A 25,795-nucleotide genomic window follows, 5' to 3' on the forward strand; every position below is an offset into this window, starting at 1 on the left:
CAGCAAAGTAGACAGACACATGGCAAAGGAACTATAGTGAGAGTGAATATGTAGATCTAGTGTTCTCTGACTCGATCATGTATGACCCCTTCCTCTACTCTTCTCATTTCTCTTCCTCCCTAAGCCAACTAATAAATAAAATTCAATTACTACCTACATGCCAATCTGTTTCTAACTCAGAAACCTCTCTCTCGAACTCCAGTTAGAATAAGGTACCACCTAAAAGATATCTCCACCTAATCATCCCACAGATACCTCAAATTGTGTATGCCCAGATAGGAACTTATCATCTCTCCTTATGCAACAGAGTCCTCCACCTCAACCCCATACATGTTGGTGCCTGTGTATTCTTATTTTTTAAGATTTTTTTTAAGTTTACTGTTTTTAATTTTTTGTAATGTTTATTTATTTTTGACAGAAAGAGAGAGTGCAAGCAGGGGAGGGGCAGAGAGAGAGGGAGACACAGAATCTGAAGCAGGCTCCAGGCTCTGAGCTATCAGCACAAAGCCTGATGCAGGGCTCAAACCCACGAACGGGGAGATCATGATCTGAGCCGAAGTCGGATGCTTAACCAAGACACCCAGGCGTCCCAACTTTATTTTTGAGAGAAAGAGACAAAGAGCATAGGGGGGCTGGGGGGGACAGAGGATCCAAAGCAGGCTCTGTGATGACAGCCGAGAGCCCGATGCAGGGCTCAGACTCACAAACCATGAGATCATGACCTGAGCCGAAGTTGGAAGCTTAACTGACTGAGCCACCCAAGTGCCCCTGTGTTCTTTACCCATGAATAGCACCCAAGCTGAAAATTTGGGATTAATACTCCATTCCTTCCCATCCACATACTACCTGTAATCAGACACCAGGTCCTCTTGGTATTTGGATCAAATTCAAGTCCTATTGACTATCTTTAAAAAAATCTTTCTCCTGCCCTTCCCCATTTCTAATGCCCTATTTCAGGCATTTATTTCCTTTGCCTGGTCTCCCAGCCTTCATGGTGAGCTTTCTCACCCAGATAACTGATGATGTCACTTCCCTGCTCTCTTTCAGTGGTCTCTATTGAGAGATACTGTCAACTTCTTAACACAACAAAGCTCTTCCAAACCCGATCTGAGCTTGGGTCTCTTTACTGTATCTCCTACCACACTTTTCCTGGCCCTGTACACTTAACCAAAGCAAACTATCCATGGTTTCTGAAAATAAATAGCTTTTCCGCCTTCCTCCTTTCCCTACTCCCTTAGTTATATTCTACCCTCTTTTTTTCTGGACAAACTCCTCTTCCTCTAGGTCCCATTTACTGCAAAATTCTCCCCTGACTTACCTAGGCATTAAGGCTCCACATTAAGGATCCCAGGGTAGCTTCTTCACACTCCAGTATGGTATTGGTAACAATATATCACCTTTGTTTTCTTTTCCATTAAATAAGCTTTTTGAGGATAGGGTTTGGCTTTTTTCCCTCATGTTTGTATCCCCACAAACTAAAATAATGTCCAATGCAGAATAAAAGGCCCCATTGATATTTGTTGCTGAATGAATGACTGAAAGCGAAAGGTTAAGAGTCATTATGAAAATTTTACCCTAAAGCACAATCACTGATTTGCCAAAGAATTATCCTTTTATTTAGAGTGTTTTGCAGTTTACAAATCATTTTTTAAGTAGACTCCACACCCAACATGGGGTTCAGACTCACAACCCTGAGGTAAAGAGTTGCATGCTCCACTGAGCCAGCCAGGCACCCCTAAAAATCACTTTCTATCTTTATATCACCACCATTGCATATCAGAGAAAGCAATTACCATATTCCCATTTTACAGATAACAGAGGCTCATCAGACATGCTGATTTGCCCAGTACTACAGAAAATTCCATTAAAGGGGTATGACAGGTAGGTCTACTGACTCCCAGGTCCAGTACTTTAACTTTTAATACAGGTTTTATACAGGCTGCCAAATAGGAACAGAAAGAAGATAATAGAGACACTAATCCAAAGTTGCTACTCTCCAGCTACTCAAAACCTTGGACTACGATAGCGTCCACAAGTTTCCAAGGCTACAGAGACAGATTTGGAGTCAAACAAATTTAGATTCCCATCCTGGCTCCACCACTTACTATGTGATCTTGGATAAATTGGGTGAATCTCTTTCCAAACTTTATATCCCTCACCAAAACACGAAGATAATTCCTACCCCTTAGAGCTTTGTGAAGTATCTGAGGTATATAGAACGATTATTCTTTCAACATTTATAGACCTATTAAGTGCCAGGCACTGCTTGTAAACTAAACCTACAGAAAGTGTTGGTTAGCTAGCTATGATTATCTGGCAGGGCTATATGTTCTTCTGCACTGCATCCACAGGGGTCCGAGCCTCAACTGGCAGCATAGCTATATTCATACCAACCCCACAAAGATCAAAAGTGATTACATCCCAGGAAGGAGGCCACTCCTTTATCCCACTGCTACACTAAGAGGAAAGTCAGGGTCAAGCTTTCTTACATCCAGTTTCTGCAAAGATAGCCCAGTAGATGTGAACATGACTAAACCTCTCCAATAGAAGCCTTCCAAAAGGCACAGAGGATCACAGGAGATAAAAATGTCCCTGGCTGTTCAGTCACAGACATGCAGCTCTTTGTCTGTGCCTGGGAGCTATACACCTCAAGGTCACCAGACAGGAGACAGACGGTTGCTCAGATTAAGGCTCATGTAGCCTCTCTGGAGGGCATCGCTTCAGAAGATCAAGTCGTACTTCTGGCAGGCATGCCCCTAGAGGATGAGGCTACCCTAGATCAGTGTGGACTGAAGGCTCTGACCACCCTGGAAGTAGCTGGCCACATGCTTGGAGGTAAAGTCCATGGTCTCCTGGCCCATGTTGGGAAAGTAAGAGAGCAGACTTCCAAAGTGGTCAAACAGGAGAAAAAGAAGACAAGCCGAGCCAAGCAGTGGATGCAGTACAACCAGAGCTTAGTCAATATTGTGCCCCTCTTTGGCAAGAAGGGCCCAATGCCAAGTCTTAAATCCATTGTAATCCTGGCTTTCCCCAATAAAGCCACATAGTCCAGTCAAAAAAGAAAAAATGTATATATACATATACATACATATATATACGTATATATATGTATATATACATATATATATGTATATATACATATATATGTATGTATATATATATATATATATCCCTTTCATTTAGTAGCAGAGAAGTTAGAAAGTAAGGCCAACTCTGCTGCTTCTCAGAACAGGGATTCTTCACCCAAAGTCAGTGAATGATGGGCTTGAGGTGGATGTGCATTGGCAGGGTGGGAGTGGGGGTGGGGATGGGATACACAGCCCCTCAGAAAGTTATTTGTAACAGTTTGTATCAAAATATTATTTGTAACAGTATTAAAATGTATTAAATGTATTAAATTTTGGTATTAAAATCTTCCTAGAAGGACAATCCATTGCACTTATCTGCTTCTTAGGGGTCCATGCCCCTAAAGATGAATCACTATTTTAGGATGATTAAGAAAGAGGGGAAAAAGGCATGGAGTTTAATTTGTTCCATTCAGGGCAGCTTCCCTGCTAGCCTCGGCTCAGAGTTGCTATAAACAATGCCTTTTCACATCCACTCCCCACCCCAGTCTGGCCTCTGGCCACAACACCCCAGAAAACAGACATAGAGGGACCTCAGGGATAAAGGTCTTTATTCAACAAAGTTATCTCACTCAGTAACAAAATAACAGGAGGTACCAATTCCCCCAAAGGTCTAGAGCAGTGCACACGCCTGACAACAGGAAGCATGGCCCACTGGCCTATCAGTAGCAGCTCAGAGTCCCTGGTAGCTACTTAGAGGTCATAGTTGGGGTTCTTCCGAAGGATAACAAAACCTTCCAGAATGGGGGTGACAGGAAGAAATTCCTCAGTGGCCAATTCTGCCCGCTCCCCGTGGGCCAACAATACTGGGGTTGTGTGTGTCTGGAACCCTGTGATAGTCTTAGGCTTGCCAGCCTGGCCCACCACATCCACTGCCTGTAGGGTGAGAAAATTGAAATGGGGGTGTAGCAGATGGGAGTGTGCACATGGGAGTGCAATAACAACCCAGTGCCCATACCAGTTTCAGAGAAACAGGTACGTGTGCGTTCCCCAAGTTCTAGAGCCCTCCCGTCTGTTCAACCCCTCACCTGGCCCACACGGACAGACACCGGCAGTGGCCGCAGCTCCTCATCGAATGTAACCAGCATTCGGGGCTGCATGGCAGCCACCAGCCCATACAATACATAATGTGATTTGCCTAGGATGACTGAGGGAAGAACACAGGACAAACAGTTAGAGGCATCAAGGCAGGCCTGGCCTGAACCCTGGGACTCCACTCCAGCCCTGACTCTCTAATCCCTCAGTCGTTCAGCTGAACCAACACTCCTCCCCTCATATACCCCTACTACAAACCAGAGATGCCCCCACCTTACTCTACCACAGCCTTCAGACTTGATCATCAATTTCCCCCAGTCACTTTGGAGCAGAAACTGGGATCAGCTCTTCATCCCTGAAAACAATCTCTTTGAGCCAGATCAAAACTGTGGGAGATGAGCTCCATAAGGCCCATCACAGGCCCAAAGAACATTGGGACCCAGAATGGTACAGAGCTAATTTGGAGTCTTGCTCCTAAATTATAAGGTGGCTCTGGTAAGGGTGGAGACAGGGTCATGTGCCACTGTATGAGACTCTTGACAGGAACTCACTGTTACGGACATCCAGGAAAGAGACAAGCACAGTAAGCAGCCCCGCCACTGCCACTTGACTCATAAGCTGCCGGTCACTGTGGTAGGGACAGAGGGTGAGTGTGCCCTTCCCTAAATGTGTCAGGCCCTGGGGGAAAAAAACAACAACAACAGAGAGAGAAGTGAAGGTCACATCTGAGGAGACATCACCTAACCTGGCCATATAGAAAGACCCCAACTCATTCATACACTCCCTCCTGGCTGAACTCAAAGTCCCCTGAGGTCATTCACTACATGTCCCCCTTCCATCACCACGGATACCTCCCTTGGCACACTTTAAGGAAAACAGTTCTATTCTTTACCTGTGCCAAGCGCACCATAAAGAGGTTGTTGGGGTCCTTGGCATGATACTGGGCTAACTGGCGCAGCATTGCAGCCAGACGGGCATTATTGGTACCTGGAAATGTTAACCATTACAGAGTTGAAAAATGGGCCTCAAACATTCCCTCAAGCTACTTCTTTTTCTGACCTTTTTCTGATACTCACCACTGCCCACCATGCCCATGGCAAAAATGGAGTTGTAGGAAACTTCTGGGTCAGCATCATGGGAGAATTTGCTTAGGGTATCCAGGATGTTGAGTCGTGGATTTGAAACAGAGATTAGAGCCAATGCTAAAGGCACAGCCCGTCGGAGTGTTGGCTCCCCATATCTCAGCTGGTGATAAAAGAGAGTAACAAGAGCATCACAGAAAGCAGTACAAACTCAGTTATAGGAAGAGACTTGATAGGTAATAGAGGCCTTTATCAAATATTACAGAAAGGGCATAGCAAAAAGACTATTTCTCAACCAGGAGAAAGGAGAAAACCCATCAGCAAAGTCTCCTCTGGGGAACTCCAAGCACCAAAACCAATAGATATTCCAATCTCCTCCATGTGATACTCACCAGGTGGCCGAAGGTTCGTAATGCCATCTCTGCTCCAATCTCCTCCCCCATAGCAATAAGGGCAATCCCCAGCACAGCCACTCCCTGCAATTGAAGAGGCACCAGAATCCAGTAAGCTCAGGGAACAAAAAGCTCACCCTTGACTCAAGTCCCATGTAAGAAAAAAAAACTGTCCTGTGGGGGCACACCCTGACCCTTATGTATAGAACCCTGCTTAATGCCTGTCTCAATACACAGCACTACCCACAGGGTCTGTAAAACAAACTCAAACCCAGCTCCTCTGCACAGGTATCTTTTCTCAGAGCCTGACTCAGAGAGTGCCCAGTTGCGCACAGAACCTGATGTGCTCCCATGTCGGCAGGGGCTTCCTTCTTGTCCTTGTCCTTCTTTTCCTTCTTGTCCTTGTCTTCCTCTTTTTCCTTGGAGTCAAAGTGTTCACTACAAATGTGGAGCAGCTGCTGCACCTTCAGTACATTCCCAGAGCCTGCAGCATGGTGGTAAGGGTGAGAAAGAGTAGAAAGGAGAAGGCACCAAAGAAAAGTTTATTCCAGTAATAGAAGTTAAGAATCCAAAAGCAAACCAGAGAAAGAGGGCGCCTGGGTGGCTCAGTCAGTTAAGCCGCTGACTCTTGATTTGGGCTCATGTCGTGATCTTACGGTTGTGACTGAGCGCTACATGGGGATCAGTGCTAACAGCATGGAGCTTGCCTGGGATTCTCCCTCTCCCTCTCCCTCTCTCTCTGCTGCTCCCCTATGCACATGCGCATATTCCCTCTCTCTCAGGATAAATAAACTTAAAAATAAACAAATAAATAAATAAAGGACTACTGAGAAAGGAAAAAAAGTCTGAAAAAAGGTCCAAGAGAGAAGTGAGGAGTCACTGGAGAGGCACAAAGACACAGACCTGCATAGGCACACACATCCACTAACGTGTTGGCAAAACTGCGGAATGGCTCTGACACAACCTCCAGCGCGGCCAGGATTGCCTCAATGGCCTCACCCTTCCCTACAGGACAAATTCAAGGAGTCAAGAGGACACTTCCTTCCATCCAGCACAGCCTAACACATAAGACCTCTGCTGTATCCAGTTACTGTCAGCCTTTGCCCAGAGAGATATCCCCTCACCCAAGTGGTTGAGGCCCAGTCCAAGAGGAAGCCAACGGGCATAGGTGTCCTTGAGCTCAGTCTCTGATTTCTCCATGATGGTCTGAAGGATAGTGGAAGTAACATCTCCATTGCAGGATCCCACTGCTATCATTCCACAGGCTAGAGCTGTCACACCTGCCACCTAGAAATAGGAGAATCAGTATTATATACGTAAGTTATTAAAGTAGCTGTATACCTACCTCGATTCAAGATAGCCAATTCCTTCAGGCCACTGTAACCACACTAGGTAGTGATCCCTTTCTGATGGCATGTCAAAATAACAAGAGCAACCATTCACTGAATGTTTATGATTTATCAGCCACGTCAACTGCTCTGTAGGCTATTAACATTTAATTCTCATAACCCCATGAAACAGGTCCTACTACTGTTATTCTTTCATTGATGAAGAAAATGTAACCTAAAGAGACTCGGTAACATGTCCAAGATCACACTGCTTGTAAGCAGAGGCGGCAAGATTTGAACTGAGGTCTTTCTGACTAAAGCTATGCTTTTAGCCACCATATTAAATTTATCTATTACCAATATGACTCTCCACAACTAAGAAAACTTAAGGTTGGCCAATGACTAAAACAACGAATGAGAATCAGCCACCCCAAGCTGGATTAAGCTACTCCCCACTCTAGCCGAGTACTTCCTCATGGACCTCAAGGGCTGGAACTCAATACCAAAATGTTACCTCTTTAACCTCAACACCACCTGGGTGGAACCACCAGTTCCAAGAGATTTCATTGAAGTGACTCATATCACCCCCATAAACACGTGTGTGTGCGTGCACACTCTCACACACACACACACACACACGCACACAGTTTTCATTACTTATCACAGAGTGGTAGGACACAGAGCACCTTCCCTACCTCCCCTAAAAGTCCAACAGCCTCTCCTCACCTCCATACTAGATTTGGAATCTCCCATCACAGGGAGCAGCAGTGTTAGCACATCTTCACGATTGGAGCCAGCGTAAGCCAAGCCTAGCCTGCAAAAGCAAGGGAAAGGCAGTCCCCGACACACAACCAAGGATAGGACAAAGAAGGAACAAAAAGAGGACTGGTCATTTATTCATCATTTCAACAGTCACCAAGAGCCAAATACTCAACAGATATGGTGGTAGTCTTGGCAAAACAAAGATGAAAAGGACCCAGTTCCTGTCTTCACAAAGCTTACAGGCTAAGTACTACCAGAAAAAGCAAGAAGCCTTACCCAAAAATGGAACCAAGTCTCATAGTGTTGCTGTTGTGGAGAACATAGTCTGAGAGCAGTGCTAGTGCGGGGTCACATTCATTCCGGACTCCAGAGTTCACAATGCCACAGGCCAGAAGGGCTCCTGACTGCAAAATGCAAATAGATTCTTCACTCAGGCTACTGTACCTTCCTCACCGCAAAGGATACAACATGGACTTCATTGTAGCTTCCACCTTAACTGGAGTTGAAAACAGAGAGATCTTACCAGTGAAAGGGAGGCCTTGAGGCCCTAGAACATGGTAGGAGAATGTCCCCATTATCAGGCTATGCCCAGACCAACCTTGATGTAGTCCTCAGAGGAGTACAAGTACTTGTCAATCTGCGTGAGGCCACCATCCACATCCCACAGCAGAATCATGCCAAGGGACGCAGCTGCACTCAACATTCCTACACCAAGGAAAAATCTATCAATCTCAAAATGATCCTACCCTAAGAAAATTGTTACAAAGAGCTCTATAAAAAACTGCGCTGGGGACCCATCACATTAACACATGAAACTAGAAGGACAAAAGAAGCGACCAAAGCAAAACAAAGATAAAGTAGGCATAAAGTTATACCATGGTCTTTGTTCTTGTAAAGCCATTTGTTGCCATCATCAGTCAGCAGCTTGTCCTGACCAAAGGCTGCATTCACAAAGCCATTCACAAAAGAAGAGGCCAGGTTCATGCGGGCAGAGTCCACTTGAGAGCCACTGCCCCCAAATCCTGCACAGGAGGGAAATGGAAGGAAAGGCAGAAAGGTTTAGAGTAGCACAATAAAGGAACACAGCATGGTGGCTGGTCTCTGGCTCTGAACTGGCCCCTTAGAATCCTCTGTCTATGCCCCCAACAGTGACCTGGAGAAAAGGTTATGTAGGAACTCTTAGCTCTAAGGGATAAATACATTGGACCAAGCCACCACTCCAAATACAAGGTTCATAATTAAGAATCCTCCAGTCCTGGGGTGCCTGGGTGACTCAGCTAACCAGTTAAGCATCTGACTCTTGGTTTCGGCTCAAGTCATGATTTCACAGTTCATGAGTTTGAGCCCCACATCAGGCTCTGTGCTGACAGCATGGAGCCTGCTTGGGATTCTGTCTCCCTCTCTCTCTGCCCCTCCCTTGCTTGCTCTTTCTGTAAGAAAGAAAAAAAAAAGAAAAGAAAAGAAAAAAGAAAGAAGCATTTAAAAATAATAATAATTCTCCAGTCCTCACACACATGGAGATGGCTACTCACTGTTGTTCTCTAGATGGGTTTTATAGATGTCATCAGGCACCTTGGGCTCCATAATATCCAGCTGAAGAGAAGTCAGAGGGTCACAACTGTTCCCCCACTACTCCCCCAGCTGTCCCCTTCTGCTTTCCCACTGAATAGCAATTCTAACCAATGAGAATCTAGTTAAAGTTATAGTCAGGGAGGTGAAATGACGAGTAGAACCACAACCAAAAAAAAGCCTTGATGGAAAAGGGCAAAGGGTCTCACCTCCCGAGCTAATGCCAAGAAGTTGCTGTTGAGCTGCACATTGGACATGATCTCTGTCAGGTCCTCATACTCCTCCACATCTTCACTAAGCTCCAGAAACACCCCATGACGGCCAAGCATGAATGCCATCTGCTTCTGTACTACCCTGTGGGAGAGAGCCATCATATCAGCTCAGCCCTAGTCCACTAAGGGGACTGAAAAGCCCCTCCAGCCTTAAGCAGAAACTACAAGTCCCAGCTCTTCATACAAATGCCCCATCCATGAGCTCATGTCTTCCTTTGCCAACTTCCTCTCTACATACACGTCCTTGCAGGAGGTGAAGATATCTTCTACCAGCTCCATGTCATTGAGCATCAATGCCAATCTCAGAGCTTCAGGAAAGCGACTGAACTTTCGGAACACACCCAAAGCACAGCGCAGTAGTGCAGAATTCTCAGGCTCGGGCACATAATTCACACAGCTACAGAGACAGAAATAACAAAGGAGTCAGGAAGTTCTGGAACATTCATTTACCCCCATTTAATTCACTTATCCAAAATAAATACTAAATGCCTACTGTATACCAGGCATTATGCTACATGCTAGACTACTAAAGAGACATAAGTCTCTGTCCTCAAGAAGCTCACAGACATCAACAAATCAACAGCAGCCCGATGCTAAAGATGCTCTGAGAGAACAGAGAAATCACAACTGAGAGAGAAATACTGGGGAGGGTAGGCCTACTACCCATCCCTACCATGTTCATTTACCTGGTAAGATAGAGGCAGACCTTGGCATATGCATTCTCATCAATGTCCTTCTCCAGCATGTCTACCTGCTCAATTTCCATGAGCAGGTCACAGGCCTCGTGCTCCGCGTTGTGGGCCATGTTGTAGGGGACGATCTCCTTCACCAGGGTCAGCAGTGGCTCCCGTTGTGTCTTTTCCGCATCATCTAGTTCCTGCCACTCCTTAGCCACTTCCCCTGCGAGATGCCTATGGATAGGCCCAGACCATTAAGGGGGCACAACTTCACAGGAAGCATTTCTATGGTTCAAGGAATTCAGTATTTGGGAAACGCAATACACAGGTACTCCAAGACAGAACTCAGAATTGTGTCTCAAAACCTTTTAGATTCTCAAGAAAGAAAGGTCTTACCTCACATACTCATGACCCCATGATGCCAATTCCTCTTGGGAGCCCACCAGCCGATACTTGAGACACTCACGTTCCCCACTCATGGTCATAGCCAGAACAGAGATGATGTCAGCAGCAAAACGCTACAAAGAAACCAGTGCTTTAAAGTCAAGTCCAGGGTGAGGGTAGTGGGACATTATGGAGTCAAGGCTAAGGTCACTATCTCTCCAATTAAGTTGTAACTCTTCACCAATCTCTGTATTAGAAATTTACATACTTTATATCTAAGCTAAGGCTCAAGATAAGCCTAAGGTTAGTGTTGCTATCTCCCTTTTAAACCAACATGGCTGAAGAATGATAACAAGGAGAGAATGGAAAAAGATGGAGGCTCTAAAGTTTATTCTAGCTGCAATAATGAACTATTAAAAGGTTTTAAGAAGAAAAGATTTTCACACTCTAGAAAGACCATTGTGGCTGCTATACGAAAGACAAACTGTATAAGTCACGAACAAAAGGAAGGCAGCCAGTTAGACGGCTGCAGTTGTCTAGGTGAGAACTGAAGATTTCCTGGATTAGGGTTGTACCATTAGACAGAGAAGTGACTCAACGAGGGGTTTATTTTAGAAATAAAACAAGTGAATGTACATGGGATATGAAGCAAACAGAAAGATCAAAGTTAAATATAAGTTAAAAATAGATTATGAAGGGTGCCTCTCAGTCAGTAGAGCATGTGACTCTTGATCTCAGAGTTGTGAGTTTGAGACCCACCCTGGGCCCAGAGAGTACTCTAAAGAAAAACAACAGATCATGAAAAAGAAATCCCAAGATCCACCATAAATGACAGAAAACAGTATATTCTGAGAAGGCAATCCTCCAGTCAGCTTTTATCCCAGTAAAAAACATACTGGCATGATCAACTGTGTTCAACTAGCTCAGATCTCAGGTCCCTTAGGCTTCCTGTGACTCACCATGAGCCCCATGGTCTAGATGAAAAGGAATTCCTAAGCTAGACCTCCACCAGCTTCTGAAACCGTTTTACCTTATTCTCCCCAGGGGGCATGTTCTCATAGATTTCCTTCAGTTTGCCATAGTGTGGACGCAGAAATTTGAGAGGCTTGGGCACTGAAGTCATGGAAGTTGTGGAAGATCGGATTTGCCTCCGCAGTTCCTCGAGGGCTGGTCGGTACAGAGATGTGTCCTTCTCCTGCTCAGGAGATGTTAGGGCTCAGACAAAAAGAAGCCACATCTCTCAAGTCAAACACAGGTGTTTACCAACTCCCCTAGGAAAGTGACTGTCTTATTCATCTGTGATTCCCCAACTCCCTGCTCACCGCCTGGGACAAAAACAAATGATCCCAGTTGAGAGTCTGTAGTAAACTACACAATCTTCCAAATATCCTTTGTAATTCTCCTCTCTCACAACATCACCATAACGCTAACCCTAAACAGTCCATCTTTCCCTATACCTCACATAGAAATTGTTGCCCCAAAATGGAATGAAGCAACATGCAGCAAAGATCCAAATATGTACCCACTCGTGTCAACATCATGACTCACCCCCAGTCGTTCCACGAGCATCTCCAGTTCATCCTGAAGTTGTTTGTCCTCCTCAGACTGAAGGGTTGGGGGGAAGAAGTTCATCAAGAGAAGGAATCCCAAACACATCCTCCTCCCATTCACCCTGGGGCAGGTAGAGAGTGAACCTGCCTCCTTAGGAGGGACCAGGTGGACACGAAAAGAGAGGAGGAATGGCACTCTGGCTGGAAGGCAGGAAAGAAGGCAACCTGCCTTCTGGGCCAGGCTGCGTGAATGTAGTACTAAAAAATAGGGGTGACATGACCTCCCCGGGCCCACCTCACAAGTCGGTGGTGAGTACTGGTGACGTCGGCGAAGGCGACACAGCGCGGAATGGAGGATGAGGGGCAGAGAGGCTGAGCGCCAGGAGTCCCGAGGGTCGCCCCATCCGCCCTCTCCCAGACGCTGCAGGGCCGTTGGGAGTCGGGCCCAAGGCCTGCGGAGCCGCCGTGACTCAGCCCCGCGGCCTCCTCCGCCTGCTCCCAGGGCTGCGCCTCACCAGCTCCTGCTCTTTGTCCTTGTCGCCAGCATCCCGCCGCTCCTTGCCGCCCGGCTTCTCGTCCGCGATGCCCGGTGCCGTCGCCGGAGGCTGCTGAGGCTGCAGCGGAGCCTTATCCCGGCCACCCTCCTCCATCTCCACGGCCACTACCGGCCTGCTGCGCGCGCACCGCTCGCACCGCCCCGTTTCCCATACGGCCTTGCGCGGGTGGCCCACAGAGCTCCTCCTCCTGAGCCAGCAGGCGACCGGAAACGCCGCTACAACCCACTCACCCCCGCGGCGTGGGAGTCCCAGCCCTCGGACCCCGCCCACGGAAGTCGCCCGAAAACTACAATTTCCAGCCCCCAGCGCGTCTTAGGCGCGGCCTGGGTTTGGACCGGGAGTTTCCTGAACGCCACGCGACCGCGGTCTTCGATCCGGGCCAGCTAGCTGTGGAAGGAGCTGAACAAGTTGAGAGCCGAAGAAACCGTTCATAGGTCTCCTCATAGCTGTGTGAATAGTACACACAGTGACACCCCAGTTGGCTCCGTAGTGGGACAGACGGACGAGATTCTTCAAATCCCGCACTGTGTGAAATCTGTAATCTGTTATCTACTGCCTCCCCACACACCCACACCATGGCGGAATATTAACCTCATAACATTCTCCCCCCGGTTTAAGGAGAGTGTTCTAATATTACCTTAAGAATACGATAAATCTTAAATCCACCTGTGGAGCCATTTCGAGTAGAAATCAATAAATATAGCCCTATACTCCAATGCTAAATTCTGGAACTAAAACCAGATCAAGACAAGGTCTTTGCGCAAACTTCAGTCAGTCTTTTGGTCTTCCTCTCTCTGTTACGATTTGGAAGGCGTGCGAAGGTCACTGTTCATGTCAGGAGTGGTTTTGAATGATACATGACGTTCTCACAGCCTTTTGAATTTGGTAAGGTTATGTCCATTTTACAGAAGAAATCATATAGTAAGTAGTAGAATCAGGATTTGAATCTTGATCATTCAGTCTTCCAAGCTGGTAATTATTTCAAGCAAACCTCCATGTTTCTTCTTCTTCTTGGACCACGTGTACGCATCTAGAAGGTGAAAGAAGAGGAAGCCCCCTTCATCTGGTGGGAACACTTACCATTTGGCCTGGGGTCTTTATTCTGGGTTCTGAGGCATTAAAGAATGCAGAAAATGTTTGTTTAAAAAAAAAAAAAAAACGTCTAGCACAGTGTGGCTAGCTCTGAAAGAATGTTGGCTGAATATTTGTATAGACATAAATGTAAAGATCTGAAGCCTATTTTAAAACCTATTGCTTTCTTCACTCAGTGGTTGGATTCTGGGGATGACCTTCCATTTCCATCACCAATGACTAGCTCTGGTCTGCTGAACGAAGTTGGGCAGTCCATAGCTGTTCTGCCTAGTCTATCTGTGGCTTCAAGATGTCCATACATTGCCATGCTTTCTTCAGTCATTTGTAGACGTATTTCTCCTAAATCTCTCCTTTTTCCATGACTTCCTTCTATCCGATCTCAGATTTTGTCTTTTATACCAGTCACATCCCAACCAGTACCTTAGAGGAGATGGGGTGATACACACAAAGCACAGGCCATTAATGGCTAGTGCCTCCAGATGAAAAGTAAATGGATGTTTATTGTACTATGTTTCAACTTTTTTATAGGTTTGAAATGTTTCAAAATAAAAAGTTGCAGGGGGCAGGGGGAAGGGGGTAAGCGAACATAAGCTTTTGAGAGCAACAGACCTGGTATTTAAAACCACATTCTGCCCTTCACTAGCTGTGATACTTAGGCAAGCTCTCTAACCTCTCTTAGACAGGTTTCTGTCTCCATGAAATGTGGGTAATAAAGTATCTCCCTTGTAAGCTGTGTGTTGAAAATGAAATAAGACAATGTATATAAAGTGCCTAGCTGGGTGCCTGGCAACTGGAAAGGAGCCAATTGTCATTTTCCAACTACCTCAAATCTTCAAGACTGAAATAAACATGGTTGTCCCCTGCTCCCCACTTCCAACTACACAAGCCCCCAATCCTCTCTAGCCAAATATAAATGTCTGCCAATTATTTCCAAGGCCCCGTGATAATATTGATGGCCTGCCTCAAACTTCTTTTCCATCAAATTGCCCTCTTAGAAACACTCCTTCCTATCATTTGGCCGAACTCCCAGCCTTGTGGCCACATTGCTCTCTAATTAAGGGCATCCCATCACCTGTCCCTTCCTACCACCTTCCTTCAAACTGCATCCATAAGCCACCCATGCTACTACCCCCAAACTCATGGCTTGAGCTACAGAGCTACACATCTTGTGTATGGTTCCACTCCTTTGAAAACCATTCAACCCAAAGCATGATTTACATAACACCAGAAGTGCTCCTGGCAGGACACTGCATTGCACTGTATCCACTGGGTTGCTACATTCTTTGTGTGATAGTTCTCAAATAGATTGCATTGTGGCCCTTCTGACTTTTAATTCCCAGGACTGACAGTGGATGTTACAGCCTCCTCTTTTCATAAGCACTGTTACAACTTCCCTTCTCCGGACTCTCACCTTTCATCATGCGCCTTTCACCTGATCATCCTAAACCTTTCACCATTTCTGAACATGCCCTGCCCCTTCAAGATGATTGGCCTTTTCACATGGCTATTCTTTCTGTATAGAATGTCCTTCACTCTTTTTCAGCTAGCAATTCTCCCATCCTCTGTACTCCAGCTCAATGTTATGTAAGAAGCTTTTCCTGTTCTATTCTTCAAGTGTTTCATTTCTTGCCCCCTACCATGCTTGATACATATCTCTCTTTCTCTACATTTTGAGCTGTTAGAAGACAAGAACTGCTTCTTATTCATCTTTTGCCCCTAGCACCAACCTAATGCCTGGCTTGTGGTAAGCCTTGAGAAATATTTATTGAATGAATGAATTCATTTTGCATTCAGCTTCAGGTCATCTTTATGTAAAATAATGGCCCATTAGGAGTCTCTTTGGAGCTCAGAGCTGGGCATCAAGAAACTGTTTGGCGGGGCGCCTGGGTGGCTCAGTCGGTTAAGCGTCCAACTTCGGCTCAGATCATGATCTCACGGTTCATGGGTTCAAGCCCCATGTTGGGCTCTGTGCTGACAGCTCAGAGCCTGGAGCCTGCTTCAGATTCTGTGTCTCCATCTCTCTCTGCCCTGCTCTCTCTCTCTCTCTCTCTCTCTCTCTCTCAAAGAATAAACATTTAAAAAAATTTTTAAAAATTGTTTGGATTCTCCATTTGTGAATCATGATAGGCCCGCTGAAACTGCTTATTTTATCAGGGACTCTCTTCCAACCTAAAATTTTCAGAATGCTACCAAGTGTGAAATCATATTGTTTGGCATATGTTGCCTTATCAGGCATGAGAATTAGTCAGACTTCTCAATGGGACAGTGTAGGGTGTAGGATGTGTAGGACAGTGTAGGACAGTGTAGGATGGCCTAGCACCTTACCAACAACTGTTCTCATGTGTCCACCTGGGAGCAGTATACTTTATTTCCCCTTCCGCCTTAACACATCGGAGCATATCACAGATGCATATTCATCAATTTGTCAGGGCCACTAAGGGTGAAGATTACATCTGTTACCTGATGTTCACCTTGCCTTGCCTCTGGAACCAAGCACCTGCAGAGTGTTCAACAAACAGGTGCTACCTGGCTTAATTTCAACTCAACATGTGTTTAGGTTCCCTGCAGCTGCCTGGTTGTCTCATATGCCTGGCCCAGGGTAGCTAGATGGCATGGAAATGCACCTGCTGGTGATGGTCTGACACAGAAGTGCAGTGACATTGACCAGAAGACAGATGTTTACGCATGAGTCTAAACTCAGTCACGACCTAGAAGACTAAATGGTGGTGATTAAGAGCATCTGAGCTCCGAGTCTGACTTTAATGCAATCTGTCTTATCTGACGTTGGAAATTACCTAATTTTTTCCTTAGTTTCTCCACTTGTAAAATAGAGACAATTACAGAACCTTCTTATAAGTTGTTGTGGGAATTTAATGAGATGATTTTAAAGTACTTAGAACCAGCTTAGCAAAATAGGGACTTAGTAAATGAAAGCTGACCTTTGGCCTTTTTGCACATATGGAGCTTCACTGCCACAGTGGCCCACTAGTCAGCATCCTAAACTGGCTTCTGAAATCAGATGTAAAGGGAAGAGCTGCCAACCCTCTCTCCTCACCCATTATGATCTCTGACATTATAGATCTCATTCTCTGTGCAACATCCAAACTTCACATGTTACTTCCTAATATTTCTGAATATTTGCTAAGCCCATGAATTCGCTGCTTAAAACACTAATACTGAACTGGTCCCCACAGATCATCTCATCCAACCCACTTGTTTTACAGACTGCTAAGGAAACTGAGCCCTGAAGCAGGCATGAGCCATGCCTAGTGTCACACAGCTAAGAAGTGGCAGAGTTGGAACCAGAACCAGGTCTCCAGGCATGATGGCCCTCTTCTCTCCAATACACTTTGCTGTCTCTCCCAGAGTCCTGCTTTCAGAGACTCAGCCATGTTTTCCCTTGGTCTTAGAGATCCTGAGGCCACCGTCTTCCTTTCTGAGCAGGCAGCACCTCCAAGTAACATGACAGGGGCCCACATACAGCTCTTTATGGGGACAGGACACAGACTGTGAGGCACATGTGCCAATACCCAGGGATCAGGGCCTCAGCAGTAATCACTGCCAGAGCTTCACTTACCCTTCCAAACTCAACAGACACACCTCTGTTTAGACTTTGGAGAGCACTGAGTTTTAAAGGCAACTGTGATGATTCTTTCCACTGTCTTGCTCTGGTTCTCATTTTTCAGACAAAGAAACTGGGGCTCGTGGAGGTTAGAGGGAACAAGCTCAAGCTCCTACAGCTTTCCAAGCTTCAATTTCAATCCAGGCCTCTTTAACGGTAGTGAAGTACTGAGGGTTAGATCTGTAAAATGGAAACTGGAGCACTTATAAAATATGGTTGCTATGGGGATCAGATGAGCTCATGAAGGTGAAACCACCAGTAGAACAACCATCCCTCCTGAGGGAAGGAACCATCTTATTCATCTTTGCGTCGCCCATGCCTGGCACACCGTGGGTAATAAATGTGCTTTAAAAAAATAATAAACCCATGAATGCATAAATTAATAAATGAATGAATAAAAAATGAGGCACTTAGCAGAGGTGCCTGGAACACAAGAGGTATTCAATAAATGCTCCTTTTCCCCTCCCTTGCTCAGGAGGGTGGCAGCCAGACCCACAGTCTCTGCCTAACTCTTGGTAGGCCTTGATGGGGGTGTGTGGTGGGTAAGTGACTCTCAGGAGTACTGAGGCTATGGAGAAATGCATGTCTTCTCGGCCATAAGCAGAGACAGTGTTCTGAGCTCCAGGGAATGGCATGCTACCTTGGCCAGGGCTTTCCTCCACTGTAGGGTAAGGGCCACCCATCTTCCAAGCTGACCTTGGCCCAGTAGTTACCCAGATTCAGTGTTAGGCCTGGCTGCATGCACCAGTGGAGGGCAGTGGCAAATCCTTCCAGTGATGAAGATATGACCACCAGAGAAAGTACTCCACCCGGCCAAACTCAACTTCATTCCATTCTTTCATCCTGACTCTCTTTCTCTGTCTTCTTGGGGCTTCATATTTCCGTCCCCTGTGTCTGGCGACTGAGTAAATGAGTGTCTAGAAGAGTGCCTAGCATATAGAAGGTGCTTGATAAATGTTGGTGGAATGAGTAAATGAATAAATGAAAACAGGACTGAAGGAAGAGACAGGCTGACTGATGTCTGTCTATTTATTTGCACAGGGTCCTACAGGGCCAAGACCCCTCCCTCCCCACCCTCTCCCCTGTAAAAATAAACTCTATCTTTCTCTCTCCCTGTTCTATCTGCTTTTCTGCTTGGGCCAGGGAAGATAGTCATCCCCTAAGACTTGTGCCCCAAGACACAGGAACCAGCATCCCCTATACATACACACCACACATACTTCCCCTGAGCCCAGGGAAACCAGGATGCAGCAGGAGGGCTTGTAAAGGCCCTCAGGCTTCCACTAAGAGCTGAGTACAGTTGGTCTGTCAATGAGGGTTGGCAGGAGTATTGGGAGCAGCAGCATGAGGAACATGGGGTGGGGGACAGCCCCTGAGGGGGAGCTGAAAGGAGCTGAATCCACTCCCAAGTGGACACTGAGTGAGCCTCTGGGAGAAGCATGGGAGGCACACCACCCCAGACCCTGTGTGGTCAGAGTACAGCAGGCACAGCAGGTCCCAAGGCCACCAAGTCAAGTGATCTTAGGACCAGAAGAGGCAGACTCCTTCCTGCGGGAACTGGTGCCCCCCACCCAGGCCTCTTCCAGGCAGGGTGACATGGAAGGATGTCACAGTGAATGGTGGGGGCTCCGCTGGAGGCAGGGGTACCCCCAAAGCAGAGGCACAATGTGGTGTTTGAGGGAGGACCGGGACTCACGTCACCTGTGGTGAGGAGCTGGCATTTGACCTCTCTAAACCTGGAGCGAACATCCTTGCCCGGCGAGCTGCCCCAGGCCCTGGCAACAGCCAGCCAATTCTCCCCAGTCCCACGTCTACCACACCTCACACAGCTGCCCTGGGTTCATGGGAGAGCCGACAGGGCAGCCGAAGTGCCACAGGAAGTCACGGGAGTTGGAGAGAGTACCCAGCACGCGGAAGCGAGCAGGGCTGTGGGGGTCGGTCACCAGCCCCTCGTGAGAGCTCTCGGGTGTGCGGACTGAGCACCACACCTGCAGGCCAGGACAGACATGGGGACATATGGTGTCTAGTGCGGGCAGGGCCACAGACTTGGCTGCAGCCGAGCCATCCCGGGGACGCAAACCACCACTACCCCCAGCCTCTCTGCTCAGGAGGTCTCTGGGCCACACCCAGCATCTCAGCTATAACCCCTTGCTATCAGCACCAAAGGAAGGAAGCACGCCCTCCCTCCCAAACTCCTTGAAGGCCTTTCAGAGGCGCCCTGGACAGTGGGTTGCCCAGATTGGATGCATCCGAGGGGAAGAAGCATGGCCCCCAGAGGCTGCCTGCCGGAGTGCAAAGTACCTTCAGGAAACCCTGAGCAAGGAGACTTGCTCTGCCATTTCCTTTATTCCTGGGTAGCCCTGGATGAGCCACTTTGTCCCCAAGCTTCAGCTGCCTCCTCCACAGCCACCTCACAGGAACATGGCAGGGATCAATCCTGCTCCCTACCTGCCGCCCCTCAAGCAGGACAGCCTTGCCCTTTGAGGTCTGCAAAAGCCTGAAGAGTTCTCCTTCCTCAGGCCTCTCTGCATGCTTTCACAAGCCCCAGCTGAGAAGCTCTGGGCACCAGGCCTTCCCAGACCACCTTCCATACCCCAACTTCAGCCCTATTTCCCAGTCCCTTTCCTGCATGCCCCAGACTTCTAATGACATGCCCAGGAGGGAGTGGGAGAGGGGCAGGCTCCAGGCCTCCTAGGAGGGCAATACCTGGGCAAATCCCACAAAGAAGAGCTGGTGATTGGTGAGCCCCACAGCCGGCAACTGCTGCTCCTCCCCGTGCTTTCTCAGCCACGCTTTGTAAGCCTGGGGTCAGGCACAGGACGGGCAAGGCCATCAGGGGTAGCCCACCACCTCCACCCGCTGCCCATGTCCCCCAGGGTGGGTGAGCCTCGGCCACCAGAGGCCCACCAGGCCACTCACGTTATAGGCAGCCTTAAGTCCCCCGTTGTCAGCGATGTTCTCCCCCAGCGTCTGGCGGCCGTTGAGCCTCTCCCCATTGACCTGGTACTGGCTGTACTGCTCCTCCATGCAGGCCGTGTGATTCCGGAAGGCTGCCAGTGACTCATTCTGCCACCAGGGCCGCAGGTTCCCTTCCTTGTCATATTCGCGCCCTGAGAAGAACTAACCTTTGCACCACACCAAGACCAGAGCAGCCTTCCACCAGCCCTAGTCCACAGACTCCAGGGTCCGTGTGGCCTGCTCCCAATATCCCAAGGCCTCGCAAGAACCACCAGGAATTCTAGGCTGGAGGGGGCAACTCTGTGGGCCTCTACCTTGGTCATCAAAGGCATGTGTCAACTCATGGCCCATCACCACGCCGATGCCACCAAAGTTCAGGGCCCTGGTAGGTGAGGAATGCTGCATGAGGACATGGTAGGGGAACTTCTGGATCCCACCTCCAGCCCTGAGCTCAGCTCATCCGCAGGCCCAAGCCCCAGGACCCAGCCCCTCCTGCCTCAGACACACTTGGGGTGGTTCCGGGTGTAGAAGGGGGCCTGCAGGATGCCAGCGGGGAAGACGATCTCATTCTTGGTTGGAAGGTAGTAGGCATTCACCGTCTGGGGCGTCATGCTCCACCTGGGAGAGCAAAAGGGAGAGGCTGAGGCTCCTGACTCTCCTGATGCCCCTCCCAGCCCAGCAGCCTTGACCTATCTCCTGCAAAGACCTTGCGCCTCTGGTTGAAATGTCTTGCCACCCCCTTCCCCAGCCCTGGAAATCTCCCCTACCTCTCCTGCTGCCCCAAGCGTCTACAGCCCCCCCCCCCCCCATTCTCACTGGTCCCGGCTGGGAGGCTTGCGGAGCTGGTCAGCCATCACCTTAGCAGAGAAATTGTACAAATTCAACATGTTCTGGAAAAAGGAATCTTCAGAGACTTCATACTGTGGGAGTGGTGAGAAGCAGAAAGCAAGCAAGACAACATGTTGGAGAAGATAATAGTCCCAGTTTGGCTACTAATTAGCACCTCTCTAAGCCTCTGTTTCCTCAACTGCAAAGTAAGAGCAAAATATTTAAGAAATAAGAATCACCAATATTTACATACTACCTCCTTCTATTCTCACAACAACGCTATGAGGTAGGTACTACTAGGAACCCCATTTTACAAATGAAGACACTGAGGCCCAGAGAAGTTACATAACTTGTTCAAGGTTACCCAGTTAGGTAGAAGTAGAAACAGGATTTGTGAACACTGCATTGCACCCATCCCTGGCCTGTGGCCTGGCACAGAGCCAGCATTTGAACAATGTCAGTTGCCCATACTTGCCTCTGAAAGGAACCAAAAACCACCTCCTTCCCTCCCAGCGTTTGAGCCCCAATTACTGAGCCAAGAATAGAGCCCCCACCCCCGCTCCCCTAGATGAAATTCAGCACTGGTGAGCAGAAGTACTCACCCCGTCATAAACATCATCCAGCTCTTTGGGCTCCAGGATGAAGTCCGGGAAACCAATCATATCATAGATGGCATCTGCCTGAAGAGACTAGGTTAGGGTTTCCCTCCCCAGTCTCCCTCCAAAAAACTGTGTCCTCCATCCCCACCTGAAGATGGCGCCCCAACCCTTGCTACGGCTCACTTTCTCCTTGGCTGCCCGGCGGGTTTTCTCATCCATCCAAACCAGCTGCCCCAGGGCCTCCTCGAAGGCACTCCGGATCTCGCTGATCATCCCCTCAGCCTGCGAGGGAGCAGGCACAAGTCAGCTTCCACTCACACTGATGCGTTCTTTCTCCCTGTCCACCCTAGTGTCCCATCCCTGTCCTTCCAGGGGAGTGCCCAGACTCTCGAAATAAGGCTGAGCATCTTGGGAAGATGAAAAGGAAACACTATTTGTGAAGGTGCTGAGATGGTGGGTGGCTCTTTTTCTCATTGATCAAGAATTTTAACTGACAATAAGTTAACTGAAGAAATATAATTTAATACAGTACATTGATTTTTATCTGAAAATGAAAGGAAGGCATTAAGATCAGAAAATTTGGGAAATTAGGGGCATCCAGGTGGCTCAGTTGGTTAAGTGGCCAACTCTTGATCTTGGCTCAGGTCATGATCTCATGGTTCGTGGGATCGAGCCCTGCATCTGGCTCTGTGCTGACAGCATGGAGCCCACTTGGGATTCTCTCTCTCCCTCTCTCACTACCCCTCCCTACATGTGTGTATGTTCTCTAAATAAATAAAGAAAACTTAAAAAAGAAAAAGAAAAAAGAAAATTTGGGAAATTGAGAAAAGTTGAAGAAGAATATAGACCACTTATAACCCCATCACTCAGAGATAAGCCCTCTTAACATTTTGATTATTTACTTTGAGTGTCTTTCCCTGCCCAGGTATACACATATAACACAGAATTATATTGTGTAACATACATATATTTTGTAAGCTACTTCTTTTCACTTAACACTATATCATGAGCTTTAAGGCTGCCTTACAACCCACTCTAACCACAATCTTTCTTCCAGTCCCCTATGATTAGACATTTAAGTTGTTCTCATTTTCACCTATTATAAACCACCCTGCTTTAAGCACATTCATTATCATCTCCTAATAAATAATAAGTATTATTTTTCTAACTGGAGAGGCAACATAAACTCATTGCAGAACATTTGGAAAATACAGAGAACTTTAAAGGACAAAAAGAACCCCTCAATCCCACCACCAAAATACGTCCATTTATTGATGAATTTCCTTTCAGTTTTTCACCCCCTCTACGTACACACATGAACGAACAGTGAATTTTAACTAAAACAAGGGGTATTATTGGAAGGACCTTGAAGACTCACAATTTCCTTGCTTTGCCGGTCAAACGTGGCCTTCACAAAGAGGGAGCCCAAAGCGAAGCCAAGTGCGTCATCCGTGTTGGAGATACAGGTCTGCCACCTTGGCGTGCAGGACTGTAAGGGACAAAGAGCCAGGCCTCCCAGAGATGGCTATGCTCTCCGTCTGGGCTGCTCTCCTCTCTGTCTCTGGGGCCAGCCCTCTCAGCTCTGAACAATGAAAGCCTGGGTTTGGGGAGCTGCCGTCTCTCCCTCAGACTCCGGGGAAAATAAAGGGCAGAATGGAAAAATGTGCTAACCCCAGCAGCAAAACTGCAGGAGGAACATGTGTGCTGCCTACTCCGTGCTCAGTACTCTCCTCCTCTTAAGTTTCTAAGAGGCCCACTGGGGTCCAGAAGTTTCTTTGCTCATATCGCAGCCTTATATCCAGTCAGTCCCTCATGCAAGAAACTTGCAAAAGTCACCAGACTCCTCTATCCCCCACCCCTACATTCAGTCCATCACCAAGGCTACTACTTCTACTTCTTAGTCATCTCCCCTGTCCACCCCATTGCCACTTCCCTGCCCTACAACACTCTCACCTCCGGCCCAAGATTGCAGTCACTTCCTAACTAGACACTCTGATTTCATTCTCATCCCTCTCCCCCTCCCCTGACACTCCCCTCCATCTTCCATTTAGCTTCCAGAAAGACTACCCGATACACAAATCTAACTGGGTTATTCTTCTGCTTAAAATCATCCCATGGTTCCCCGTTACTGAAAGAATTGAGGCCTGACTTTTTTTTTTTTTTTTTTTTTTTTTTTAGGCCTGACTTCTTAATGGAGCATTCAGGTCCCTTCAGGGACTGCCCCAGGCCCACCTCACCCCCCTCAGCCCCTCAGCTGCCCCGTTTGCAAGCTCATACCAGAGCACATGCAAACCCACAATGCTCCTGGCCTCTAGGAATTTACACATGCTGTTCTTTCTGACTAGAGTGCCCTTTTCCCTTGCTCCTTTGGTGAACTACTTCAAACGTCACCTCTTCATAAAAGTCTTTTCTGATGCTGCCTTCTCCCCCAGGTAGAATGTGCTATCCCTTCCTCTGTTCTATAGCACAAAGGTCTTTCACACAGTGTGAGCACTTACCACCCCAAAATACCATGTTTGGTTACATGTCCATTTTCCCCACTTAATGGGGTATCTTGAAACTAAGAACTGCATTTATTCATCTTCTTAACCATCATTATCAAAGCTGAATGCCTCTACGTACCATGTACCGGGTAGGTGCTTCACTTACATTAACTCAGTCCTCAAGACAACCCTACAAGGTACTCCTGCTTCACACACCAGGAAATGGAGAGTCAGAGAGGCTGGGTGACATGCCCAAGGTCCCATAGGCTAAAAAATGGAGGAGTTGGGATTGACACCCAAGTCATCTTGATTCCTACTCCTGTGCTCCATACTATACCATGAGGCAAATGGTGCCTGACAGTCAGCTAGGCTGGACTGGAAGGTGGGGACAGAGTCAGAAAGCCCACCTTCTTGGTGCCATAGAGGGTCTCCAGCAGCTTCTCTTGTGCAGACTCAAAGCGGTGGTCCAGGCTCGAGGTTGTCTTCTGCACCAGGTTCCAAATCAGGTAATTGTTCAGGACACTGGCATCCAGACCAGACATAAGGGAAGGGCAGGTGGGGTACCATTTTCACCCCCAATCTGCTCCATGAATGTGCAAGCAACAGAAGTCCTGAGAGGCATATGCAGGAGCTGTCCCAGAATCTCTCTCTCTCCCCTGGGACCACACACCTGCCTGCAGAAGTCAGTTTGGAGAAGGTGTGGGAATAAAGAGCACAAATGGGCCCCCTGAAGCCTCACCCTATGGGAATAGCCTGCAGACATTCTCTTTTGATGTTTGGAAGGTCCAGGACCTTGTCAAATGCTGCTCTATGTCTGGCTGTGACAGTCCCCCATGCCCAGTCCCTGCCTGGACCTGCATGGAGCTCTGAGTCCCACCTCCCACACTCTGGGCTCCCCCCAACCTTGGCTCTGTGTGGTTGATGAGCTCTGACACCTGCTGCAAATAATCCTTTCCATACACCACCACGGGCTCAGAGTCACCCAGCTCCAGCGGTGACAGCAAGAAAGATAGAAACTCCAGCCAGTCCATGGAGGGTGCCAGGGCCTACAAGCAAAAAAAAAAAAAAAAAAAAAGTCTAAAGCCTCCTTGCCTACACTCCTGGCTTCCAGCAGACCCCTGCCCCACTGATATACTGGAGCCTGGGAGCCCTTCTCATTACCATGGCAACATCTATTAGCTGCTTGGTAGCCCCTTCCTATAATAAACCCTTTTCCAGGCCTGAGCACTCCTCAGTCTGGGAGCCCAATCAGTTATTATACAATTATTATACAAGAAAAAGCACTCTATGTAATACTCAGCGGGGGCATAGATATTCAAATATTTTCATAGCCATTGATAAAATACCACCCAGAGTCCCTACATAACTGGTCTCTCCTTCCAGAACCCTCCCCTCCCCCACCCAAAATCTCCATAATCCAACTAAAGTGTTGATTCCTGGCAACTAAAGGAGATGCTTCCAAATTTCTTCTGATTGTTTT

At 47.6% G+C, this 25,795-nt stretch overlaps 3 protein-coding genes across 5 annotated transcripts in view; 1 reads left to right on the top strand and 2 right to left on the bottom strand.

The window, feature by feature from the left end:
* Positions 1-1,645: 1,645 nt before the first annotated feature.
* LOC106983789 (ubiquitin-like protein FUBI) lies at positions 1,646-3,047 on the top strand. The gene has a single exon (XM_053221902.1). The coding sequence runs from the start codon at positions 2,613-2,615 to the stop codon at positions 3,045-3,047; it is 435 nt and encodes a 144-aa protein (XP_053077877.1). The 5' UTR covers positions 1,646-2,612.
* Positions 3,048-3,659: 612 nt separating this feature from the next.
* Positions 3,660-12,876, bottom strand: PSMD2 (proteasome 26S subunit ubiquitin receptor, non-ATPase 2). Its single transcript, XM_027061315.2, has 21 exons — positions 12,692-12,876; positions 12,175-12,231; positions 11,657-11,821; positions 10,639-10,760; positions 10,252-10,476; positions 9,804-9,962; positions 9,503-9,647; positions 9,257-9,317; positions 8,600-8,746; positions 8,323-8,429; positions 8,001-8,128; positions 7,689-7,776; positions 6,759-6,921; positions 6,538-6,639; positions 5,973-6,118; positions 5,635-5,718; positions 5,237-5,405; positions 5,053-5,147; positions 4,712-4,838; positions 4,154-4,272; positions 3,660-4,001 (listed from the first exon to the last, which is right to left on the bottom strand). The coding sequence occupies exons 1-21, from the start codon at positions 12,824-12,826 to the stop codon at positions 3,819-3,821; spliced, it is 2,727 nt and encodes a 908-aa protein (XP_026917116.1). The 5' UTR covers positions 12,827-12,876; the 3' UTR covers positions 3,660-3,818.
* Positions 12,877-16,367: 3,491 nt separating this feature from the next.
* The window catches only part of ECE2 (endothelin converting enzyme 2), a 34,004-nt gene continuing 24,576 nt past the window's right edge, over positions 16,368-25,795 (bottom strand). The window contains exons 8-18 of one of the 3 annotated variants that reach the window (XM_027061317.2): positions 25,219-25,361; positions 24,723-24,837; positions 23,211-23,321; positions 22,016-22,114; positions 21,836-21,913; positions 21,222-21,325; positions 20,913-21,023; positions 20,720-20,787; positions 20,367-20,557; positions 20,154-20,249; positions 16,368-19,435 (exon numbers count right to left, since the gene is read on the bottom strand). In XM_027061317.2, coding sequence (XP_026917118.1) covers positions 19,259-19,435; positions 20,154-20,249; positions 20,367-20,557; positions 20,720-20,787; positions 20,913-21,023; positions 21,222-21,325; positions 21,836-21,913; positions 22,016-22,114; positions 23,211-23,321; positions 24,723-24,837; positions 25,219-25,361 — 1,293 coding nt within the window. In that variant the 3' untranslated portion in view covers positions 16,368-19,258. The remainder of the gene's footprint in view (positions 19,436-20,153; positions 20,250-20,366; positions 20,558-20,719; positions 20,788-20,912; positions 21,024-21,221; positions 21,326-21,835; positions 21,914-22,015; positions 22,115-23,210; positions 23,322-24,722; positions 24,838-25,218; positions 25,362-25,795) is intronic. The other 2 variants (XM_027061316.2, XM_015081986.3) reach the window with 2 other exon arrangements.

This window comes from Acinonyx jubatus, chromosome C2 (genome assembly GCF_027475565.1).
Source record: "Acinonyx jubatus isolate Ajub_Pintada_27869175 chromosome C2, VMU_Ajub_asm_v1.0, whole genome shotgun sequence".
NCBI classification, from domain to species: domain Eukaryota; kingdom Metazoa; phylum Chordata; class Mammalia; order Carnivora; family Felidae; genus Acinonyx; species Acinonyx jubatus.